A 23,416-nucleotide genomic window follows, 5' to 3' on the forward strand; every position below is an offset into this window, starting at 1 on the left:
AATATTACTAATGATCTGATACTAACATAGTTATCGATAACGATCGATATTAAGTAACAGTTGGGTAACAGTTGACCATTAAAAAAATTATTTTTATTGACAATTGTGTAATTTTGAAACTTGTTTAGTAAAAATATTCAAATACTAGCTTCAAAGTTCTTTCCATAAAATTACTGTAAAAACACAATTTTTCCATTTGATCTGAAAATAGGAACGGAAACCAAGTCTGCCAACCCGTTTTTTGTGGCGACTTTATAGAGGAAGTAATGGCCGCCTCTGGCTGGAAAGCATCCAAAAAATAGCTGAAATTGCAATGAAAATAGCCAATATACTAGCCAACTGTGTGCGGCCACACGGATAAACTTAAATTTAGGTATTGAAAATTTCAAAATGTCATAGCATTGCAATAAATAAATAATTTTAAAAAAATTTAAAATTTGAAATTACATGCTGCCAGATCGGAAAGTTTTGCAGGGTGGCAGCCTCTGCACCGGTTGGCAGCCTTTCAATGTGTGGAATACAACTGGTGTTGTTAGTGTTGCTCTCATTCTACTTTGATTGAACGTGCTACCAGACGCGTTTTGCCCGGTCTGCTTTTGTGTGCATTTAAAAAAAAATTGTTTATATTGAATTCAAGTTATCTGCGTTTCTGCAGAACTTTAAATCAAAAATATAACTTACAAGAGTTGAAAGCAAACAGAATGATTGCCAATTTTGATATTACCGATAACAAGGCCAGCACCAAGTAAGTTGTTTTAATTTAATTTGTGTTTTAATATTTTCCTTGTATTCCTTGCACACGACATACATACATACATACTTTAATATTGTATATGCAAGTGAAGTGCATAAAACCCTTGTGCCAAAGTCCTAATGGCCGCCGGCAAACTAAAATGTTTGTATGTACATATGTATATATGTGTGCAATTACTGTGTGCATGCGAGTGTATAATTCATAATGCAATATCTTTGTTTTATCGACAACTACATGCCTTTAATTAAAGACACCAGTGTCTTTAATTGGTCATTTGTGGAGTTCATAAAGATTTCTTTGTTTCATGCTTGCTATGAGTATTTTCTGGATTACACATGCATATCTGCATATGTATATTTGTATGTAAGTGGGTTCATCAGCCAGGCGCGACTTGACATTTACGATCATTCCTTCTCTATCGAATTTATACTTGCTGTCAATGCGTATGTATGTACATATGTATGTATGTTGATATGCATGTACACACACATGCACATGTGCACTTATTCCTTTTACAATAAGCACCACCATTTATTATATATTTTTTTTGGAATGCGCCCAAAACCATAGCAGTGCAGTTAACGCCCTTGACAACCATTTCCTTAGCTTCCTTATTCGTATGTATGTACATATGTATGCATATCGGTTTGCTTATCAGTTTCCGACCCCTGCTGACCAATTCAATATTGGAGTGTGGGTTCTCTTCCTTGAATATCGGTTTGCTTTCAGTCAAATTTACATACACAAATATGTACCTAAAAGCATTGACGGAATTATCTCGAAACTCTTCTGTGTGTTTGAATGTTTTTGCTGATAATCCAAATAGCTATACTTATTTTTATGTATTTATCTACCATTACAACACTTGTACATATAATCGCACATTCAGCATTCTGTTGTTCTAGAATCTCACAGAAGATGCAAAATCCCGCTTTCAGACTCAGTTCTAAATCTCGTATTTCACATTTACAGATTAGTTGGTGTTGTATTATATATAAGATCATTTTATTTACATTTTAAAGTCATTTTATTCATGTTATTAGCTAATAAGACAAAACAAAAGTTTCGCCTACTTTTTCAGATAAATGTTAGCTTACAGAGGTTCTAATTTGGAATCCACCACTGTACAAGTCGGCTAAATCGATGCGTTTTGAGTGCAAGCCCCTGTACAGTCCATGGTGCACAATGGGACACTTTGACTCTAGTGTGGGTGGGTGCTTCCCATTGTATTTCTGATTAATAACGGAAATCAACAACAACCCTAAGAATTGACCGGGTAGTTGTATATATATTGCAACCCTAGCATCTCATTATTTATTATTCTAATGATTCGTATACCCTGTGCGCTTTATAATTGGATATAAAAAAAGTTTTCCCCGATGCTATATACTTATTTCGAATAACACAAGGAAATACATAACATTTGTAGTTCATTTCAACACATGAAACAGGATAAATGATTCCTATTTCATAAAAATCTAATCATGAGTTTTGGGAGAAAACGTTTTCTTCTGTTTTCTGTCATCTATTTTATTTATTTCCGTTCTTTCTGGTCGTTTTGTAATGTTTATGTGAATACAGATCTTGAGATATACAAGAGATCAAGTTTGATTAAAATGTTAGATACATCCCCAGGGTATTTGCGAGTATTGCAGTCTCGAGATACTTATGTCTTTGCCAATAACAACAGTGTAGGTGTTATATATATACATATATATATATATATGAACATGTGTGTGTGTGTAAGCTAAGCTAAGAGAGCACGAAAATGCATAAGCGCGTCAGTCTCTTTCATATGCTTACTTATAGTATAGCGGTAACTAGTCACGAGAAGTGCAACCAGCAGAAAAGTGCATTGAACCTGGATCCATAGCATGTTACCAACTGTAAGACCTTGCATGCTAGTACGTGCCATTCTGTTCTTGTTGTTGTTTTATTTTCTTTTTTTTTTTTGTTGTAGTCTGTCTAACAATTGTGGATTTTGATTGTCATGCCTGGGTCTTAATTGAGGTTCTGTAACTAATCGACATATAGAGGAGGAGACTAAAAAGAGAGATAGAGAAAGAGTGAACGTTTTACTAATAATAAGCAGGGCGCACCCGTCTGCAGTAGGTATATATATATGTATACCTTTGCCTTTACAAACACTTACACACACCAGCACACTCCACGCAAAATGATTCATCGGTAAGTGTTTCTGGCTGGTAAAAGATCCCGACCCGATACGAGGAACCCAACAACGTAGAAATAGAAAATATGCGGTTGCATATCTGAGAAATGAGCCTGGGTCAAATCAATAAATCTGTAAAACATAATATGACAAAAAAATTAGAAAATGTTGAAATGCACGACTAAAAGTCGGTAGAAATTTTAAATTTATAGATAAATTTACAAATTTACATATATACATGTCCCTTAATAGAAAGATGTATAATTGAAATAAATTTCAAATCTCATTTACTTTCAATGTGAATGCGTCATGTGTTCACGTTTTCCATGTCCTTACATGGCGACAGTTCCAGCGCATTAATTTTGTCATTTTTGTTTTGTTGAAAGATACAAACGCTTGGGTGAGCAAGAGTCGCCCCAATCTGAAGCGATTTAGAGGCCATATGACGTCTCCGTTATTCTGGAAAACCAATTGCTTATAAAATGCTCATAAAAATAGTTTGTTTAATTGCTGAATCATTCGAAGAATCATGTTCCATATGAGTATTACTTCCAAATCTTCTTTACAAAATCACACCACATAATCGTTAAATTTAATCATCTGAAACATAGTTAGTTTTTAGAATTACTTTTTAAGATTACAGCGAAATTACCTTAAATAGTTTGTATGTATATAATAAATGTACAATCAATCAGATCTGACTCGAAAAGATCATGAAATACCTTTGCCTCTGTTTACAAAACGTTCCAAATGACGCACAAAGAGACTTGATCGAACCTTTTGTTCAGATCTTGGTTGCAAATGCAACCACGTCAACCCACGGAAAGTCAGCGACAACATATGACAATGACAAAGACGGGGCGTGGCAGAGTGTCGGGAGATAATTCAGACTTGACGCTAAAAGTAGAATTTCGCATACAAACTACGACGAAACAAAGGGAGATTTATATAATTAGGAGGTAGGAGTGGCAAAGCAGCTGTTGTCTGGCAGACAAGACCATATTTTATGACAAGAAAAAATGATCTAGTTGACTGTGTCCGACTAGGATGTACTCTGTAGAACCCACATAATAAATTTAGTGTCCCTAAAGTCCAGATATTGATCAATTCCTTCGTCATATCATATATAATTTATAAAATATAATATGCGTTCTGTTCAATTTGATTGCTCTATCATACCTTTCTCTACCCATTGGATAGGTACAGGGTATAATAAACAAACTGGGACGCAGGTTGAGAAACAGGTTCAATCTCTGCTTTCTTTATTCTGTATGTATTCTGCGACTCCCAGTCTCAGAGGCATAACAATATGCAAATCGAAAGAATTTGCACACGTAGTATAAAAGCAAGGTGTGATATCTAGCTCTAATCTGAGTATCAATCGGACTGATAAGAATTATTTATCCCAGCCGACAAAAGTGCACAATAATAAGCATCTGTTTCATCAAAATGGCTTAGATAATTATTATGTAATTAATATTACTTATACTAGGCAGTGTGCTTTACAGGGTCACAGTCATAACAAATCTTTAGTCACAATGCAATGTAAACATGTGTGACAGTGTCACGTAGTTTTAAGATTTAAAATGAAAAAAGTTAAGTCGTCGGTTTATTTGAAAATTTTACATTGTTTTCTCCTTTGAATTCTTTAAAGCTCGTGTTTAATTTTTATATTATTTATATGCAATTTGTTGGACTCATTAAAGTTTTTGATTCGAATGAATAACTAATAAGAAAGACCTAATCGTTCTACTTACAAGCAGTGTCACTTTGAAGCAGTCCAAATTAGCCGATACACAAACCACGAAGCGCAGTCTCGATCTTTCTGAATAAAATAATTAAATAAATGCCATGACCAAATAAATATATATTAACAATATGAATATATTACCTGAAGTGTGTTTATTTTTTTAATTGGAAGATTAACAAAAATTAAAAATGTTTAATAAGTGTTATACACTTAGTGTTGCAAGCAGTGCGATGTGCTGTTCAACTGCTTGTGTAGTATGGCAGTACAACTCAATGTGAAAAGCAGTGCATAAAAAAATGAAGCATACATTTTGCGAATGTGTATAACAGTTGTATTAATGTAAAGTTGACTAAGAACGAGTGATTTGTTAAAAACTGTATCTCACAAAAGCAATTGTTAGATGTTAAAGTTGAATAATAAAATAGAAGAAACTAGTAAACGTTTAATCGACAATGTTCTTAAATGCATTACTTGTAGTAATGTATAAGCCTGTACGAACGTTATTATGAGGAATCTACATGTTTGAAATTTCAAGACTTCGGTGTAGGGTATTTACAAGTCGAGCTATAAATTTGTGTGCTTTATACTTCTAAAGCACGTCTTGAATTAAAATACTCTAAAATCGTCATATACTTCTTGGACACACCTCGTAAATTACATTGTAAGATTACATTTTAATTTTCTTGTTTCTATTTTGAATCATTTTAATCTGACATTTCAAAGAATTGCAATTAAAATGAAATTGGGCATCTTAAAGATTAATTTCAACTGAGAAAAGTCTCTTATCTGACGTGATCATCGCGGCTAAGCTGAAAACCTGGCCTAGCTGTGTAGCAAGTCTGAAGTAGTTAATTTTCCAAAACAAATATATGTGCGGTGCATATTGTACGTGTGTGAGTGTGTGTATGAATTATATGTTGCTTGAAACGTGCCCGCGAAGCTCTTTAACGAAATGTACCATTTAATTGTTTTCAGAGAAAGAGAAAAGTATTTTGACTGATTTAGAAGGTGCCCAAAACTGATTAGTGCTTCATTATATTTTAACAACAGTTTTTTCGGCTATGCCGTATTAAACACGCAAAGACTGTAACAAATTCTATCCAAGAGCTGTACTCTTTGCTCAAACTAAATTGGCTTTCACTTTTCGCTCAATAAGCAAATAAAATTTCCCCCATTTTGGCCAGTAATATTTATTTTGCCGTTCAGTAAATTTCATGCGAATTATTCACTATTAGATCTCGGATTGATTTCACTGTCTTTCAATGGTCAAAGTTAATTTAACAATATCTGGACAAAATATTATCCTGTTTTCGTACATTTTTCATTTACACATCCCATCGAAGTTAATTGCACTAAATGGGCTTTTAACCAAGTTATTTGTCAACAATCATTTAGCCAATGACATTCAAACAGAAAGCATGGTGTGGGAATTATGCATCGTCTCGACTAACAGATACCCAGTAACGATGTAGACTCTTTCCATAACATCCATACGAATATACCCCTTCTGTCAGTTGTGCAGGCATTGAAAATAACAAAAATAAGATTAATTAAAGTGCGTTTCATTTCTATTTACGATCTGATTGCTTCTATGTACATCATGACATGACAAATACTTTATATGGCCTCTCCTAAATATAGGAATTCGAACTTTAAAATGATCCGCCTCGACAAGCTGTCGGAATGTGTCTATAAATCACTTAATGTACCACAAAATCCCAAAGTGAACAATATTTGAAATTAAATTTAATTGAAAGCTCAATCGACTGCCTACAATAATTTCAACTCTTTAATTATTAACAGTTAACAGCAGGAAGGTTAAAATCAATAGTTCAAGACTGAGAGACACCCTGTAAACGGGTGTAGATAACCTAAAATTTACCCCAAAATATACCCATGCATATGCATTCACTTTTGACATTTGAATTATTGAATAAATTTTGTAATTATTAACTAATCGTTATGTAATTTTGAACATTTCACTCTCACACACGCACACTTGGCTATGGCAAAATAACATGTAACCCAGCATCCCAAGTTTTGCATTTGCTTATTCCGTATTTCTTCGTCAGCTCATTTCGCTCATTATCTTTGTTTTCTGTCTGTAGTCACGTCACCTACTTGCTCTTATTCACGAGAGATTCAGTACTTGGTTTCTCACTGGACAAAAATCTGAATATATTTTTATGCTCATCAATAGCACAATTTTCCTTAAAATACGTACATTTGCAGTTCTGTTGAAGTACTTTAAAAATCAGGAAAATAAAAGTTTTTATTCCCAAATGGAAATTGTCACAGTTTTTTCGTCGTTCGTAAATTACATTTCAATAAACAAAGCTGTTTTCTTCGTGCGTTGAAACGAATGGAAAAAATGGGAGGTCAACAACCTGGAATATTAAATCAATTTTTCGACAGTGATAAGTCTTACTAAAGCTTAACAAGATAAACACAGTACACTGGGCAACATCTTAAATATTTTCTATCCTTTCAAGAAGTAATAAATTATAGTTGTTTTATGATTCTTATAGTAAACATTTGATATTGGTTCTTTACTTTAAACATTTTTATAATTCTTTTTATATATTATGACATTTTTAAATATGAACAAATTATTGTTTACGGCAAAGAGAGGAACAAAGAAAATTAATTTTGATATGTTGAGGCAAAAGGAGATAAGTATACGACAAAGTAAAGTATATGGAGTACTCTTGAAAAGCACGGATAGCCGAGTCGTTGTAACAGTCAAACAATCCGTATTTCCGTTTGTCTGCTTTGGATATAGATTGGTCTTCCACTAGAGAACTTTGAAGAAGGAAAGGCACAAGAGCTCTGAGTATACTTTTAATACTCTGACAGAGAGTTCATATTATGATTAAGTCAAGAAATATGTAACGCTGTGCAATAATCGTTACTGACTCTTTAATGTATTTATTTAACAATTCAATATTTTTATTAAACTATTTATGTTCGGACAACATTTTTGATTGTCATTGCATAATCGCATATAAGGGTATTAAAGTTTCGGCACACTCATAATAGCTTTTAACGTTTACTTTATGTTTCGGGATTGTAAGTTTTTGGCTAATTATTCTACTTAATCTCTGGCTTTAAGTGTTTTACTCAGTCAATGGCCCGCTCGGTTAATTGCCGGGTGAAATGCAGTGAAAACTGTGTGCCTTTTTCTACGTACTAGACATATGTGGAAAATGTTGAATGTTGACCAAAAGGTGACTAAATTTAAGGCAGCCAGCAACAGCACAAAAAAGAAATGTTGTGCCCAAAGCTATAATTAAAATGAACAGGCAAAAAAAAAAAACAAAAAAACAGAAAGAAAAGTTGTCTGAGTTGTCAGAGCTCCAATTTTTATCCCATGCACTCATAAAATGGGTAAAAGAAATGTTAAAAAACAAATTGAGCTACTCTAGCAACGATATATGTGCCTCTAACATATGTATGTATATTACATATCCATCAATGTAAAATTTATGATTGATGGATGTTTTATTTAGCCTATACATATCAATTTCATAAAAATCTACAAAATTGAATTTGACCAGAGGTTTCTACAATAACTATCGAAAACATCAAGAATTTTAAAATGTTGGATCCACTTACAAGATATCTGCTCATTGAACACTCTTGTCTAGAGCATTTTTTAATTGTTTTATTGTTCAGTTTGATGATTGGACAAGTTCGAGTCAATATTAAATTGCATCTTGTAACAAATGTAATAAACTTTGGCAATTGTCGATTGTCAGCTGGCCAATCTGGTAACGCCTACAGCGAGCCAGAAGTTTTTTATACTCAACTAAATTCCGGTTGTGGATGACTCTAAGCGTACTCTCCCCTTCGCATAGAGTACAAAGGAGGAGAAACATGGCAGATTCATGTTTAGATAACTTTAAAGGCAGACACCCACACACAAAAGCGAAAAGCACTCATAAGTTACTTACTGGAGCCAACTAGACGATACTTGACAATTAGGCAAAGCATGCCAACGATGAGCAGATGCCTCCTCCTTCTCTGGAAGACATTACCTATTTTTAACCCAGCCCTGTGGGTTGCCTGTGGGCAATGTGGGCAAGTGCATTCTGCCCGGGCGTTGCACACAGGCGCACGGCTCACAGTTGAATCTCATCTGGGGATGGTGTCATATGGCATACATACTAGCAGTGTTGTCATTAATTCAATAGCTAATTTTATACAAAAAAATAGCTAGAAATAACATTAAACTTGCTAAATAATTTAATAATAATACAAAAAGTAGTCAACTCGATTTTTAAAATATCTCGCATTTCTCAGACTATTCCACTTCTTAAACTTAGATAGCTAAATTGGTAACTCTGTATACAAGACACATAGACATGGATATGCCCAGCCGGTTCCATCGTCATGGGAAGGCCTGTCAACTTATGTATACTGTTTACTTGATAAGCGCTAAGAACGTCTTCGCTTCGCAAATTAAAAATAACACAGCGCAACTGAAAAATGCTGGTACTTGCTTCCTGTTGTTCATGGAAATGTGTGCCAAAAGTTTTCAAAGAATGAGGAGTCTCAAAAAGTACATAGAATGCATGCAACCCATTGAAAGACGACTCTTTAAAATCACTTTGCCACTAGTGCAGATCGAGTTTCTTCTGCAGATGATGAAAGTGATTTACTATGTCGACGTTACCATCGAATACAAGGTGCAATCCGCTGCATAATGTAATACGTTTGTTTCTCAGTCTTGATTTTATATACCCTATACATCATTTGAAAGGGGCTTTTAAAAGTTAAATTTGCTGGTTGGCAAATGTCTTATGTGAAACGATTCTTTCGAGTGCTTGGGTGTCTTAAATCTTAATGCGGAGTATCATCTAGTCGAGCACTGTTGTTATCCTCAACAATTTCGCGCACAGTATGTAGAGTCGGCTTGTAATGGACCAACTGTAACGGTAACAGAAAAGCTACGCCAAGAAACACAAGATTACTAGACCTGAACCACTTATACTACATTTGTAGAATAAGAAAGAGCTACAACTTTAGTCGTAACGAATATTAAATACCCTTCCTAAGTGATTTAATGATGAAAGTGGCGGTTGCCTTAACCAAATAAACTGACAATGTTAATTAATTACAATAATAAAGACGAGCTGGCAATCCTTACAAATCTGTAACAAACCAAATGCTGTGTTTCTAAAAGCAAGTAAATGTCAAAAAATTTGTCAATATTTTTTTAAATGTGTAGCATTTTTTTTAAATATTTATAATTGTTAAAATTTTTATAAAATATGAGATATAATCATGTCAGTCATTTCGTAAGTTTAATAATTATAATTGAATAAAAAAACAATATTTATTTAACAAAAAGACTGGTATGAGCCCAATTGCTCGACGAGAAGTTATCCTGTACCAAGCGTCTGAATAGTATCATATTACATACCATATTTACAAACTGTGTTCATAGACAGCAGCTGTATCTTTTTTAAATAATCTTGATCTGGTTTGTTCTTATTTTATGTGAAAAGTCGGAGAGTATCTGCAGCTGTGGTAAACATTACTGCCTACATACTAGTATGTATGTATTTGTGTATGTATGTGTATACAAAGCAGTGCAATATTTTTCTTGGGTCCGAGTTGAAAGTTGACAGCAATGGGAAAAAAATGAACGAAGAGACCTAGAGAGTGCCAGATAGGAAAAGAGAAAGATAGAGACAGAGAGAAAAAGTAGCAAGATAGAGCGGAAAGCAGCTTTAACTTTAATCAGCTGTAGTTTGTTTTTGTTTTTATACGGCAACCAGCCCCAACACGACTCTTCGTGCTCTATTCGTACCGCAAATACACAATGCACGTGTACATACACAAATACAAAGCGAAGTGTGTGAGCTCTCTCTCTCTCTCTATTTCTCTCCGTGCATTTAAGTTAAATCTCTGAGAGAGTTGGGGCTTTGTCGCTGTTTGTGTTTGTGCTTTTTTTTCGGATCGATAAGACTTCTCGTCGTTGGTCGGTTGGTGGAAATAAATGCTTTTCACTTTTCCCGATGCACTCCAGTCGTCAGCTTCATTTCGAAACGTTTGCAACGTCAGCTATCGCTTAAAATACACGTTTATACGTAGATGGAAAATTGAAAAGCGCTTTGGCTTAAATTCTTTGCGTTTGATATTGGAGCAAAGCATAACAAGTCTAACGTACATTGTATATTCTTTCCGTTGAATTCAACAACAATTTAACGTGTGTGAAAAAAATTCAAATAAAATATTTAATCAAAATTCAGTTTTGTTACTTTGTGAGTGATTGAACATAATGATATTTAAATAGAAAAAGAAGTCTTCATATTGGAAGGAAAGTTTGCAAATTGTTGATTTTCAATTAGTGAGCAGCAAGAAATATTTGATTAGCCTATCACAGAACTGGAACTTTGCTATCTCATTTCTGTCGCAGCAGCGTCAATTTATTGATTTTTTAACGTGTGCCACACACAGCATCCGAGGGAGACAGACGTTGGTTGCAGCCTGCAGCATGCAGCATATAGCATGCAGCATGAGTCATCATCATCTCGGCTCTTTGGAAAAGTCTCGTGTACAACATACTGCAATTCGTGCATTTCCATTTCTCTCGTTCGTGTGACTCGTGCGACTTTTTTCGTTCCTACTTGCTGCCGCTGTTAAAATAGAATTTGCAAATTTTTCTTTTGGTGTTTTGCAACCGCAAATTAAATTCAATTGTGTTTCTAGATTTTTATTGGAATAAAACTAAAGTCACTAACAACAAACGAATAAATTAATTCTAAAACGATAACTTCATAAAAAGTATTTATATATAATCATATATATAATGGCTGCTTATGCTGCGTTTAAACATATTGAAATCTATAATGTCGGCAAAGCCAAAAAGAGGTAAGTTTCGGGATACATATTCGATATGCATATGTGACTATTTATAGTATGTATTATATATGCATATTGAGGTACACTTGTATTGTGCTGCAATTTATAGTGCATTCACCTAAGCTTTGCCATGTGTGTTGGTCACTCAAAAACCTCTTCCGTGTTCCCTTTCCCCGTATCCGTATGTGTGGTAATCTGGCGAGAACCTCTTTTCGAGCCCCTACTGCGCTTCTTTTAAGACTCGACAGTTCATTGATTTTTTGTTCCCTGTTTACTTGGCCAATCCCAGCTTTTGTTTTTGCATTGTTTAACCCAAAACCTCGAGGGCGGCCGCCCCATTCTAACAGTTAACTCCCGACATGGCCTTTTTTTTTGGCCTAACAAAAACAACAACAAAAATTGAAAGCAAATTGCCTTAGCTTCCGTCTGGGCCGTTAAGAACGCCGCGTACATTGAACTTTCTGGTTTTGTGTAACTCACTTAAGACGTAAGCTTTGCCTTCAAGACTAGCAAAATATTCATAAATTTAATTAGCATTCTACACTTTTTTATATACTTAATTATAGCCAGTTTAGAAATGCTAACACTTGTCAAGAAGTTGGCCATATATCACAGGTTTGTCCCAGAGTTGGTGTGAAACTATCTTCCAGTCTCCATTTCTCGTTGTCCTCATTTTCTTTTGCCTTGTTGCCTTTTGTTTTGCAATTGCAGAACTAATTACTGAAAGTACATAGTACCTGGTTGTAATCTGCATGAATACACAGTCTGAGTACCGAATATAACTATTAGTTCCACATTTCGACATGCGCATGATTCAGATTCATCTTTTCAATTGTATCCATTCAGCTATCGGCTTAAGTAAATATTTCACATATAAATAATATTTTATTGTTAGGCTGTTTGTCTGTGTATTCAGTACATTTATAAGCTTTTCTTTTGGGCCCGGTTTATGGTCGGTAAGTAATTACATTTTAAAGGCGTGACTTTTCCTCGAAGAGTCAGTCGTATTAAATGTACATAGCGCTGCATTTGTTTGTTGTCTGTGCGGCGGAAATCATGACAATGAATTTTTATGGCTTTGTTTATTTGTAATTATTATGCGATTGTCTTCCAAATTGACAATGCACAATGAACATAATTTTTTATTAAAAACATTCATTTTTAATTGTTGCAACATTCCTTTTCGCAATTAGTGCGTTCGCTTTTCAATTTTTGGAATTCAATAACTGCATTTAATATACATAGTTTTCCTAAAGTTCAACAAACTCTTAATATAATAATCTTTTTTCGATTGTAATTTTATTCGAATTTCCCCAATTTTAGACCTTTTAATTTCCCAAGCTATCTATATTTAAATTCTTAAATATGCAATTTAGAAATATTGATTAAAAAAGTATTTTTTTTAAAAATGTTGTTTTCTTGAAATGTACTAAAGTAATATAATTTATAACTTTGTGTCTACTGATCAAAGTTAGTAATAATAATTAAATATAGATTCGCTTAAAGGGTATGCTCTAGTCACGCACATAAAGCTACTGTCAATGCTCTTTTTCCTGTTAACATATTTTTGCATTTACAAGTAAATCAAGATATAGAGGTATGGTTGCTCACACATACATACATATATAAGTTACTATGTCAACAGTCATTGATGTGCTGATTTAGGGCAAACAGGAAAAGCAATGCCAAAACAACAAATAAAGCACACGAATCATTATAGATGATTCTATGTATTTATATAATATATATATAATATAGTATATATATCAAGAAACGTCTGTGTGTGTGTGTGTCGTAGAAACAAATTGGTTCACCATTTGCAAAGTGTAACTTCTTAGGAGCATTCCTTCGTTAATTTAACTCACTTTAATTTATTCGAGCATTCATTTGTTGGTACCTACGTACCTGACTTAGAGGACAGACTTAGCTATAATTTCTTTGTTGCGCATGTTTGCAAGTATTTTCGTACCTTCCTGTGCCTGTCGGAAACACAAGCTCATTTGCAAGAAAACTACATGTTTGATCGATTCCCAAAATATATAAAATAAATAATCAAATTGTTCGCATTACAAGACTTATGAATTTACGTCTATGTAAAATGAGTATTAAGTACAGATACACGTTTATGAATTTACCTTCCGGTGTGTATTTATTTTATTATCAGAATGTACATATGCATTTTTTGACACAGTTTCCCTTTTTTTAATTTGCTTAATTTTGAAAGCGCTGTAATTATTCAAAAGTAAGTCTCTAGGTCAAAAGGGAACAGTGTTAAATATATTAATATGCATTATACGATGCTTATATAAAATTTATGGTGATTGGGGGCAATTTAAGTAAAAAATAACTCTTATATTATATAATGATAAGATATAATATAATATAGCTGTTCTGGGAATTTAAAAATAATATTATTATCTAAAAGTAATTAATAAAGTACTTTAACTCTCTTTAAAGTAAAAGAATTTATTATAAATGAAATCAATTAAACGATTTCTGTTCTTCAAGACATATGATATAGTAATATTATCCGTTTGGTTGTCTATTTCAAGTTTCTTTTTAAAACTGAGAATCAAGAATATGAGACATTTGCATGTTCTTTGTCACTTTGAATGCATTACACACATTGATAATTCCCTGTGCTACTTTCACGATTTGGCACTCAACTCATGTGTCATTAATTCTGAAGTTTAAAGACAAACATAAATAAAAAAAGCGAAGCGAGGCGAGACCAAGGAATGTGCAATGTTTTGCGCATATGCGCATAATTGTTAAGTGGCAGCGTTGTGCGGCAACTTTTCTTTTTCTCTTCGCCGGCTGTACACTTTCTACGCAGCTAATCGATAATTATTGATCAAGCGAGAAAAGCACTATCGATAATTGACAATCTAACTGTTGTGCCATGATGCTAGGCCAGCCTAACAGTGTATCGCAATATTCTCTGCCAGTTATAAAATTAATTTCAGATCTGTGTCTGTGTGTGTGCCTTTACACGTATTTGTATACCCTGTTTCTATGAAATAGCAAATGAGGGTATAATTGAAATGCACATTTGCTATTACATAATCGACGAATATAATTAATATTTATTTATCATATATCAATATCTAAAGATACCAAAGTTATGATGATCCCGGAATCTCAATAGCTCTAAAGATCTGCAAGTTGTCCCTATATACTTGATGATGAAACACTTCACTTAAGAATATCAACGACAACATTATAAATTCTTGTTGCACTGTGGCACTTAAAATCTAGTTTACGATAATATTTCAGTCAAGATAAACGATGATTGTTTAGCCATAATAAAAGCAAATATATTCACAGATAAAATTTAATATATCCTAAGCTTTTAATAAAATACTGAAGAGAAGAAAAGAGTTTCATCTTGTTACTGAAAAAATTCACTATATTATTATACAATATTTATTATTTTAAGGACTGACAAAATAAGACTTATCATACGGCATATGAAATTATTATCTAATCGTTTTGAAAGTGTGGAAGACATATAAGAATGATATGCAAAAATGCGGCATTGCAATTTAAAATACACTTGTATTTTTATGTCTTTTTTTTGTATATTTTTGGACAAACTTTATGCTTTATTTTGTATATGCCGCAGTAAAGTTCAAGTATAGTTTGCTGTGTAACTTTGTTGAACAATGCTTTGCGGAAGTAAGGTTTTAACTGGAATGCAGTATTTTCACCTGACTTTTTATTGTGACCTGACAATCACATAAACGTCATTTAATGGTCTGATGGACGGGGAATCATTTATTATTCGTTCTGCAAATGAATGCACTAGCCTAGTCAGGCCGCCACACCTGATCAAATTCCAACCAAACCTACAGGAAATTATCGGGCATTCGAATTGCTTGGCGAAGCCGATGCCGATGCCGGCGATCCATCAAAAAGCACAACATTTGAGTATCGGCAACATCGATCAACTCCATCTGCAACTGCAACTGCAGCTCTAGCTCTGCTTGAGTGCACAGCTGCGGCAGCACAGGGAAAGTATTGCAGCATGGCCCCATCAAACAAGTCATTAAACCGTCAGTTGTTGCTGCTGCTGCTGCTGCTGACGGTGTTGTTGTTGTTGTTGTTGTTTCTAGCATGCAGAGCAATTATAATGGATACAGCTAATCAACGTTTTAGGGAAATCAACAAAAGCATACAATAATAATAACAATACACACACACAAAAAAAAAACAGTAACCACAGTCTCAATTTTCGTGCTTCAGTTCAATTTTCATTAGGTTTTTGTTTGCGGTTGCACGACGATGCGACTCAGCTGGACACGTTTTAAATGAAACAACAAACAAATGAAACAAAACTGCAGTCGGGCCAATAACTATAACGGTTTGCTTTTGATGCGCTCCAACAGATCGCCAGGCAACCAATTTAAAGCAACCCGAAACTCAATAAAAAAGTAAAATACAAAAAAAATCCAAATCAAAAGAAATATCAAATTGACTTGCCTGAACAATCACTTGGCCATTTGTTTATTGCAGACGAATGAACTGAAACAATTTCAAAACAATTCCAGCAGCGCATGAATTGATGCACTTAACAATCAGTCAATTCTCTCTAATGAACAGGTGGCAGACACTCTAACTCTTTCTCTTTATGCATTCCTCCCCTCCTCTTTTTCTCACTTTTATTGTTTGTTTGTTGTGCTGTGTTGTGTTGTGCTTGTCAATCAAATCGCACATTTTCTTAACACAAACAGCTAAAACCACGAACCTTTAAGCTTAAACAAATTCATAAAGATCAACTGCAATTAATCAATTTATTCATTTGTTGCCTGACCCATTCATCTTCTCCTCCCTTTCCCAGTTCATAAATTCATTTAAAGACCACATGTGGCTGACGTTGCAAATACCGTTATAACACATGCCACAACCCATGGGCTGTGGCAAGTGGCAATCAAGCAAAAGGAAACCTAACTTCCACTTCCAACTTTTACAGACACGTCACTTTCTTGGGTTGGGCTTGACAGACAGTTGTACAATTTTATTTTGTTTTTATTTGTAATAACTATAAATACATTCTCGATTTCTTTTTGCTTAAAAACAAACCCCAAATACCCTTTTTATACAACCAAAAGAGGTCAATTGTCTAGTCTCTTTATTCATTCTGCATTCCAGTTTAATTAGTTTCGTTAAAAAATATTTTCCTTTAGATCTGAGCTCCAATTTAATACCAAATATATTTTTTTAAATTAAAAATTTTAGGAAATTATTTTGTAATTAGTATTTGATATTTAGTTTAAAACTGATTTGAATGGAAAAGCCTGAAACAGAACCTTTTACCGAAATAGTTGTTTCTGGACGTACCAGAAAAGAAACCGTATCCAATATTTATTTCGGTTTGATTCCCTGAACTAAAAATTGTGTACTTTTGTGATCATCAGTTCAAGGATTGTAGGTAAAACTCAAAAAATAAACTGCATTTTAATTAATTTGCCATGCAGTCCCGGACTTTTTAGAAAGTACTCGAGCAAGCGATAGTGCAAACACAAAAATTGATGAAATAAGTTGCAATTTTACTTTCATTTTGAAGAAAACTGATAGGCGTTGACACGCCCAGGCAATGTAGTTATTAATTCAACGAGTGTCATGTCATGGCTATCGAACTTTTCATTTCGAGCTAAACTTACTTTGTCGGGTCTTAATGAACAAGTAACAGCAGTTGGACAAACATCAACTTATTTAATTTCATCGTGTAAACGTGAACCTAAGATTGCATCGATTATACTCGGAAGCTGAGATTCCCTTGAGCCAAGCTATTTCGCACTTGATGAACAAGGGAGCAATTGCTATTAGGGTGACCGTATGTGCTAGGAACCACATGTGTCATAAGAAGAGTAGATATTTCCAAAAAAGGTACAAAGGATTGGCTAAGCCAAGTTAGCAACTATCACTTTTACTTGAGGTGTTCGGCAAAACAACTTTTACCCGTAAGGTTTCATGGATAAGAAGTGTTCAACATTTATCTAAAGCCTTCGAGCACTTATCGCATTTCGCTGTCGTCGTCGTCGTCTTTGTTGTAGTTGTTGTTGTTGTTGTTGTTGTTGTTGTGCTTATTGTTGTTGTCATTGGCTCAATACACATTTAGTTTTGTCTCCAATGCACTGGGTGAAGGCTTCAACCGTGTATCGACTGTCGCTTGGAGCAAGTTTAGCTAACATTTTGCCCGGCAATCGCAAATGAAGCACCTGTGTTGTGCTGCTGCTAGATTACCTGCCGGTCAGGCTTGTTTTTTTTGCACTTCACATTCAAAAAAAAACCTTGTCTTATGATTTGGCTCTGTTGTCTCCCAACACATTTAATATGTGAAAGGTTTTTTTGATAGAAAAAAGAGCGGAGTTTAAACTTGAATATTTCCAGTCCCTCTCCCGCAATATAAAATGTATAATCAAATGATTTATAATCTACAATTTAGTAGCCCCAAAGATGTTAAAATGCGCTTGTCCCTTTATTTATTAAAAATTAGTTAATTAATTGAATTCCCTTGTCAGCATTTGATAGAAATTTTAGAAACGTTTGTATTACATTTAGAGAGTATAAAGAGACGGAAAGCACTGCTAATGGCAGTAGTTGTAAACTAAAATACAAAAGAGAACATAAAACGCACCTAGTAATTAAACATTGTTACTTAATGTTGTATGAAAAAAATATAAACCCCATTAAAAAAACCTCGAAAAGCACTCTCACATCTTCAATTATGGGAAAAGTCAATGTTAAACCCAAATACCGTTTAAGTGATAGACATCTTATGATATTTCGAAATTTTTTTCTAGTTTGCTTCCTTTTCAACTGGAGAAAGTCTTTGATTCCAAAACAAACCAAAAATACCTCCTACTACTGAACACTTTTGGAAGTTTACCAAAAAGCTTATCGATTATTCAATTACAAATGCATTGCAAGCTTTTTGTCAAAACGTGGTTACGCCTCAAGACTGTGTAGGCATATATTTAATAGTAAACGAATTGTCTTTTCAGCTATTTTATTAATCAATTGTCTTTTAAGTGGAATTCAAGGTCAACCGCTATACCCGAAAATGTTTTTAATATTTCAAAAATTTCTTTTTGTCTTTTACTTATAATAATGCGGAAGTGGAAACTTCTCAACGAAGTGGTACCCTGTGATCAAGAAGTGTCGGGTGATAAGTCTTTATCTCAGAGTTGTTTTATTTATTACACAATCAGTCGACAAATTGAAATTGTTTAGAATTTATAAAATAAAATCAATTGCCTTAGAGTATATACAATTAAAGTTTTAACTGAAAAAATATTAAGCTATTCGCCTTGTTCATACTGTGTGAGAAAGACAAACAAAAGTGTGGCTAAAATGGCTCGACTGTAATGTTTTTTTTTTTTTAAACATTATCAATAAATACAGGGTATTTATGACTGTTGTCATATTCGACTGTTCCGCGTATACAAAATGCATTTTCATTTGACACGCTTGTCATTACATATGCATAATTAATAATAAGCTTGCATCAACGTTATTACTTCCGCCACACAAGTGGTTTCACTTTTGGTCTACAGATTTCCCCAAAAAGAAAAAAAAAAAAAAAAAAAACGCTTGTAACCACAACCTCTTTTTTGGTTTCTTATGGTATAATCATATTTATAGCACTTGTAATGCTTGGAAGAGACGACATAATTAAGATTTACCTGTGTTCCAATTGAATACAATTTTAAATTTTCTTTCGTTTCTTCTTTTTTGTAGGGTGTTGAGAACACCAGGCGGAGGTTCTAGCGACATTTTTGGCTCTGACATGCCACAAACTCCACGAACCATGAAGAATCGTATGGCCTCAAATATTTTCTCTGCCGAGAAAGATGTCGCTCTGAAGAACAACGGTAAGTAAAAGATTTTCTAAATAATACTGAAAGTAACATTTACAGCTACAGCCGTGATCCCATTTACCAAATTGTCATCAAGCGATTAGTACCGAAAGAAATATCGATTACTATACATTGTTTGGGTGCACGGCTGACTGAATAGTTTGGAAACTCTAAATGTGACTTGTACCAAAGCTTTTTAAGTCGTTCCACAACACTATGCTATCATAATAATATTATTATTTCTTACATATTCAGTGCTGTTCCGCCTGTTACCGTGCTTTTGCTAAAAATCTAAATATATATAAAAAATTTTAATATACATCTTTTAAATCGATTCAAGCTATTAAAATCCGTAAAATCATGTCAAAAATGAAAATCGGAGTGTTAATTGGCAAAGTTAATTCATTTCCTCAATAGCTTGCGAAGCTAAGTTTGAGAACAGATTTGGCTATGCAATTTTAAGTATAATCATAAGCTTGTAGATTGCGCTGTTTACAAAGAAGAAAAAAAACAATGAACAAAATTTGCACCCAAGTGAATTTTTGTCTAAATTATACACAGTACATAATGTCCTATTCCATAAGGTCCAATTAACATCGTACTCAATGATTGTCGATTTTCCTTTACCTATTTTATGGTATTGTGAGCTGATTTTTTTTATTAAATGTATATCTCGTTTCTTTTTCCTCTCTCTCTCTTTCTTTTTCTACGTATCTTTACAGTACGGCAAGGAGCTCACAGATTCTATTTTATTGGTACATATTTAAAGAGCCAGTATAATAATAGAATTTTTAATTGAATTTCTTATGTTTATATTAATATTTACTTTACTAAAATCGTTGATATTGCGACTTCGAATTCTCAATTTCTGTGTAACACACATGTACACAATTCTATCAATGCTGTTTGATTAAGTCCACGTTATTCTTTGGTTTAATGCTGAAGCACTTTTCTCTCATGAAAACACTGTACACAAGTGAAAATACTTAATTAAGCAGTTGCACACAAATGTCCGATTGTTAATTTGTCTTTTTCTATTCAGGGTATTCAAATAAATCTTAATAATATTTAATTTCACGATACTAATTGAGAATATTAAAACATTGGTAATCATGGTTATTTCACAATATCTCTTCATATGTCATGCAAATTTAATCGGTTGTCGTTAACAAGAATTATAAATACACCTCCTTAGGCATCAGCTGCTCACTTTTGCTAATTATTATAATAATTCACTTTGATTCGATTGCCTACAAAGGTATACGCTGCATATTATAGCCTATTTAATCATTATTCATATGTTTACGTTACCTTAATTAAATTGTATTAATACAAATTTGTAGTAATCTAAGAGTACATTGATCTTACTATAAAGCACACTAATTTTATGTTTCTTTTATTTATTGTTTTTGGTGTGTCCAAAACATGTTGTATTCGTTTTGAAACACGTATGCTCAATCGTACCGTACAGGTGACGCACCACGACGCGGCCAAAAGACTGTGGACTCTTATTCTCGTCTGTTTGGTGAGCCGGCACGTCCGGTAACGCCAGCAAAGAATCACATGAAAAGCAGCATTCCATTTGGAAAGAATACGGATTCCGCGCAGCAAACCCTTCCCAATAAGGGGCATTATAATGGCAAAAGTGGTTCGGTATCCTCAGCCTCATCTTCCGTTTCCTCTTCGACTGAGAATCTAAAGATTAACGGAGGCGTTAGATCAGGTAAATATACAAATACTTGACTTACTGTATGAGTGTATACAGTAGTCATGGGCTCAAAACTCTTCCGATCTGGCAGTTTCTACGTTTTCAATTGAATATCATTTAGTTTCACATCTATAAGTGAGCTGAGCACATCAAAATATAAGATTTCGAGCAAGTTTATATTTTGTATATATTAGTAATTTGGGTCAAAACTACATCTAAGCGCGATACGCAACTAGTATACAAATTGTATTAGATCTTCGTGATATCTTCGTGTAAGGTTTAGTCTTGCCAATATGAACTGTGAGTATTCCAAGATCTTTTAGTCTTGTCCAGAAACAAGTTACATGTTGATCAGCAGCAGGTCGAGATAATCAAGAACCTTTAGGTTTCGAGCGGGATCCAGACTGTCCTCTGTCAGCTGAACCGAGTGATGAACCAAGTCGCTCTGGCGATACATTGGATATTGATCATCCTTGTGTAGATAACGAAATTGGAATTGTTCCCCCAGACAATTATGTATACTCGGAATCTGATAAACACAACGTATATCTGCAGACGCGTTGTGATACAGGCTCAAATTCAGATCGTCCGTACTCATTGAATAACATGGACGTAAACGAGGGGGAACCTGTAGGCCCCTGTCAAGATTATGTAGAGCAACCGCGTGTGCCATGTATTAAGATTGAGCCAAAGGATGATGTGTATTCTCGTAACCCAATTACCGGGCTTGGTCTGAACGGAGACGGTGTGGGCGGTCTTAAGCCGATAAAATTGAAACACCGAGGTCGGAAAATTGTGCCCAATAATATTAAGAAACGGTATATTGTCATCTTTTGATAATTTTCTAATGTATTTTCCCTTTCTCAAACAGAAGGCAATCCCGTTACTGGTGAGGGCTATAAGCCAGGTGCAACGGACTACATTCAACCAGCAGCCCTCAACGGTGGTGGTAACCAGGTGATCAACAAGAATCGTGTGCCACCCGGTGGATATTCGTCGGGCCTTTGGTAATTTGAATTGTGGATGTCACGCAATACAAACAACATTTTCGATGTGCAGCGAAAGTGAGCGGCAAGCAGAAAAACCAACAAACAGACAGCCCAGCAAACAAAAAAAAAAAATAACGTATAACACAAACGAAATCGATCAACAAAATTTTATCGCGAAATTAGATCTAGCGTTTAACTATTAAGAAGAAGCAGCGACAGCAGCAGCAACAATACGAGCAGAGCATACCGAAGACAACAACCATTCGAGATCCAATATTACAACCTTGTTCAACACCAAGAAACGTTGCGCTTAGCAGAGTACACAACCATACAAGATTTTTCCAAGTATCTTGCGTCCTGAAGTATTTAAATATCTCTTGCTGCACAACATCATCGCCTCTCAACTCTTGCTCAATTGCTCAACGTCGGCTGTATTCCGCATTATGAGATCAAGAAGACACATTATCCAAATATTACAAGCACACTCACCTTCACTTTTCATCGAAATAATTGATTTAAAATATCGCTGTATCCACTATTATTCCTGTTGATTGTACTCCCAATATGCAATTTAATTTTACATACACGTATGTAATATAATCGGTTCTTTTAATTTGTATAATTTCAAGCAGCCCATGCATATAATTGTCGCGATATAACCATACATAAAGACATACCACATTTAGAATTACTTACATTTCTCAATATTACATACTACGATATTAATACATGCCCTATGCAGATCTTTAGGATACAAAAATACGAACAAATCGCGATCATCCAAATACATTAAATTCAACACACAAGCATACGTTCATCATATTAATTCTTTAATTAAAATAACACCACGTTTATATTTATATCAGAACATACAAAAACACATTCATATAAAAAATATATATATATATATTTAAAAAAAAGTACGTTCATTTTGCGCACGTGCTAAACTTAAATTAAATATAAACTGAAATGAAAATATTTATTTTGTTCAAATTTATTCACCGGTTTTAAATGGTAAGTTATTTAACATTTCAATAAATTTTAAATTAACAGGGAAAATAGCCGAAATTGCGATGAAAAATAGCTTTAGAAAATCCAACAGTGTAGAGAATTTACTCCAGACTTGAATTTACTTTCTGCTCACATAAAGGTGCCCATGCTCGGCTCGTCGAAGTTTTCCTTTGCCCACAGACGGCGAGCGGCTCGTTAATAACAAGCCTAATTGTTACGTTTTCAATAAATATTTTGTTCAATTTTATCTCATTGACGTTTGGTGTGTTTTGATTTGATGTTCGCACACGACAAGCATGCGC

At 34.1% G+C, this 23,416-nt stretch overlaps 1 protein-coding gene across 7 annotated transcripts; it reads left to right on the forward strand.

Moving 5' to 3' along the window:
• The first annotated feature begins 537 nt into the window (after window positions 1-537).
• Window positions 538-22,703, forward strand: LOC117789887 (microtubule-associated protein Jupiter). 7 transcript variants are annotated; one of them, XM_034629057.1, is made up of 5 exons: window positions 538-745; window positions 19,288-19,421; window positions 20,129-20,161; window positions 20,878-21,129; window positions 21,986-22,125. In XM_034629057.1, exons 1-5 carry the CDS (start codon window positions 702-704, stop codon window positions 22,123-22,125), a joined length of 603 nt encoding a protein of 200 aa, XP_034484948.1. In that variant the 5' UTR covers window positions 538-701. The 7 variants fall into 7 exon arrangements, with proteins under 7 accessions (XP_034484948.1, XP_034484952.1, XP_034484947.1 ...); XM_034629056.1 differs by lacking the exon at window positions 538-745 and adding an exon at window positions 11,429-11,553 and having other exon boundaries at window positions 21,986-22,703; XM_034629061.1 differs by lacking the exon at window positions 20,129-20,161 and having other exon boundaries at window positions 542-745.
• The last annotated feature ends 713 nt before the right edge of the window (window positions 22,704-23,416 follow it).

Source organism: Drosophila innubila (genome assembly GCF_004354385.1).
Source record: "Drosophila innubila isolate TH190305 chromosome 3R unlocalized genomic scaffold, UK_Dinn_1.0 2_E_3R, whole genome shotgun sequence".
Lineage (NCBI taxonomy): Eukaryota > Metazoa > Arthropoda > Insecta > Diptera > Drosophilidae > Drosophila > Drosophila innubila.

Excerpts from the sequence above, each read along its gene's own strand:
- LOC117789887 (XM_034629056.1), top strand. The coding sequence starts at position 11,492 with ATGGCTGCTTATGCTGCGTTTAAACATATTGAAATCTATAATGTCGGC. Across the intron at positions 11,554-19,287 it reads GTCGGCAAAGCCAAAAAGAG|GGTGTTGAGAACACCAGGCG; the intron begins GTAAGTTTCGGG and ends TCTTTTTTGTAG. Across the intron at positions 20,162-20,877 it reads TCACAGATTCTATTTTATTG|GTGACGCACCACGACGCGGC; the intron begins GTACATATTTAA and ends CGTACCGTACAG.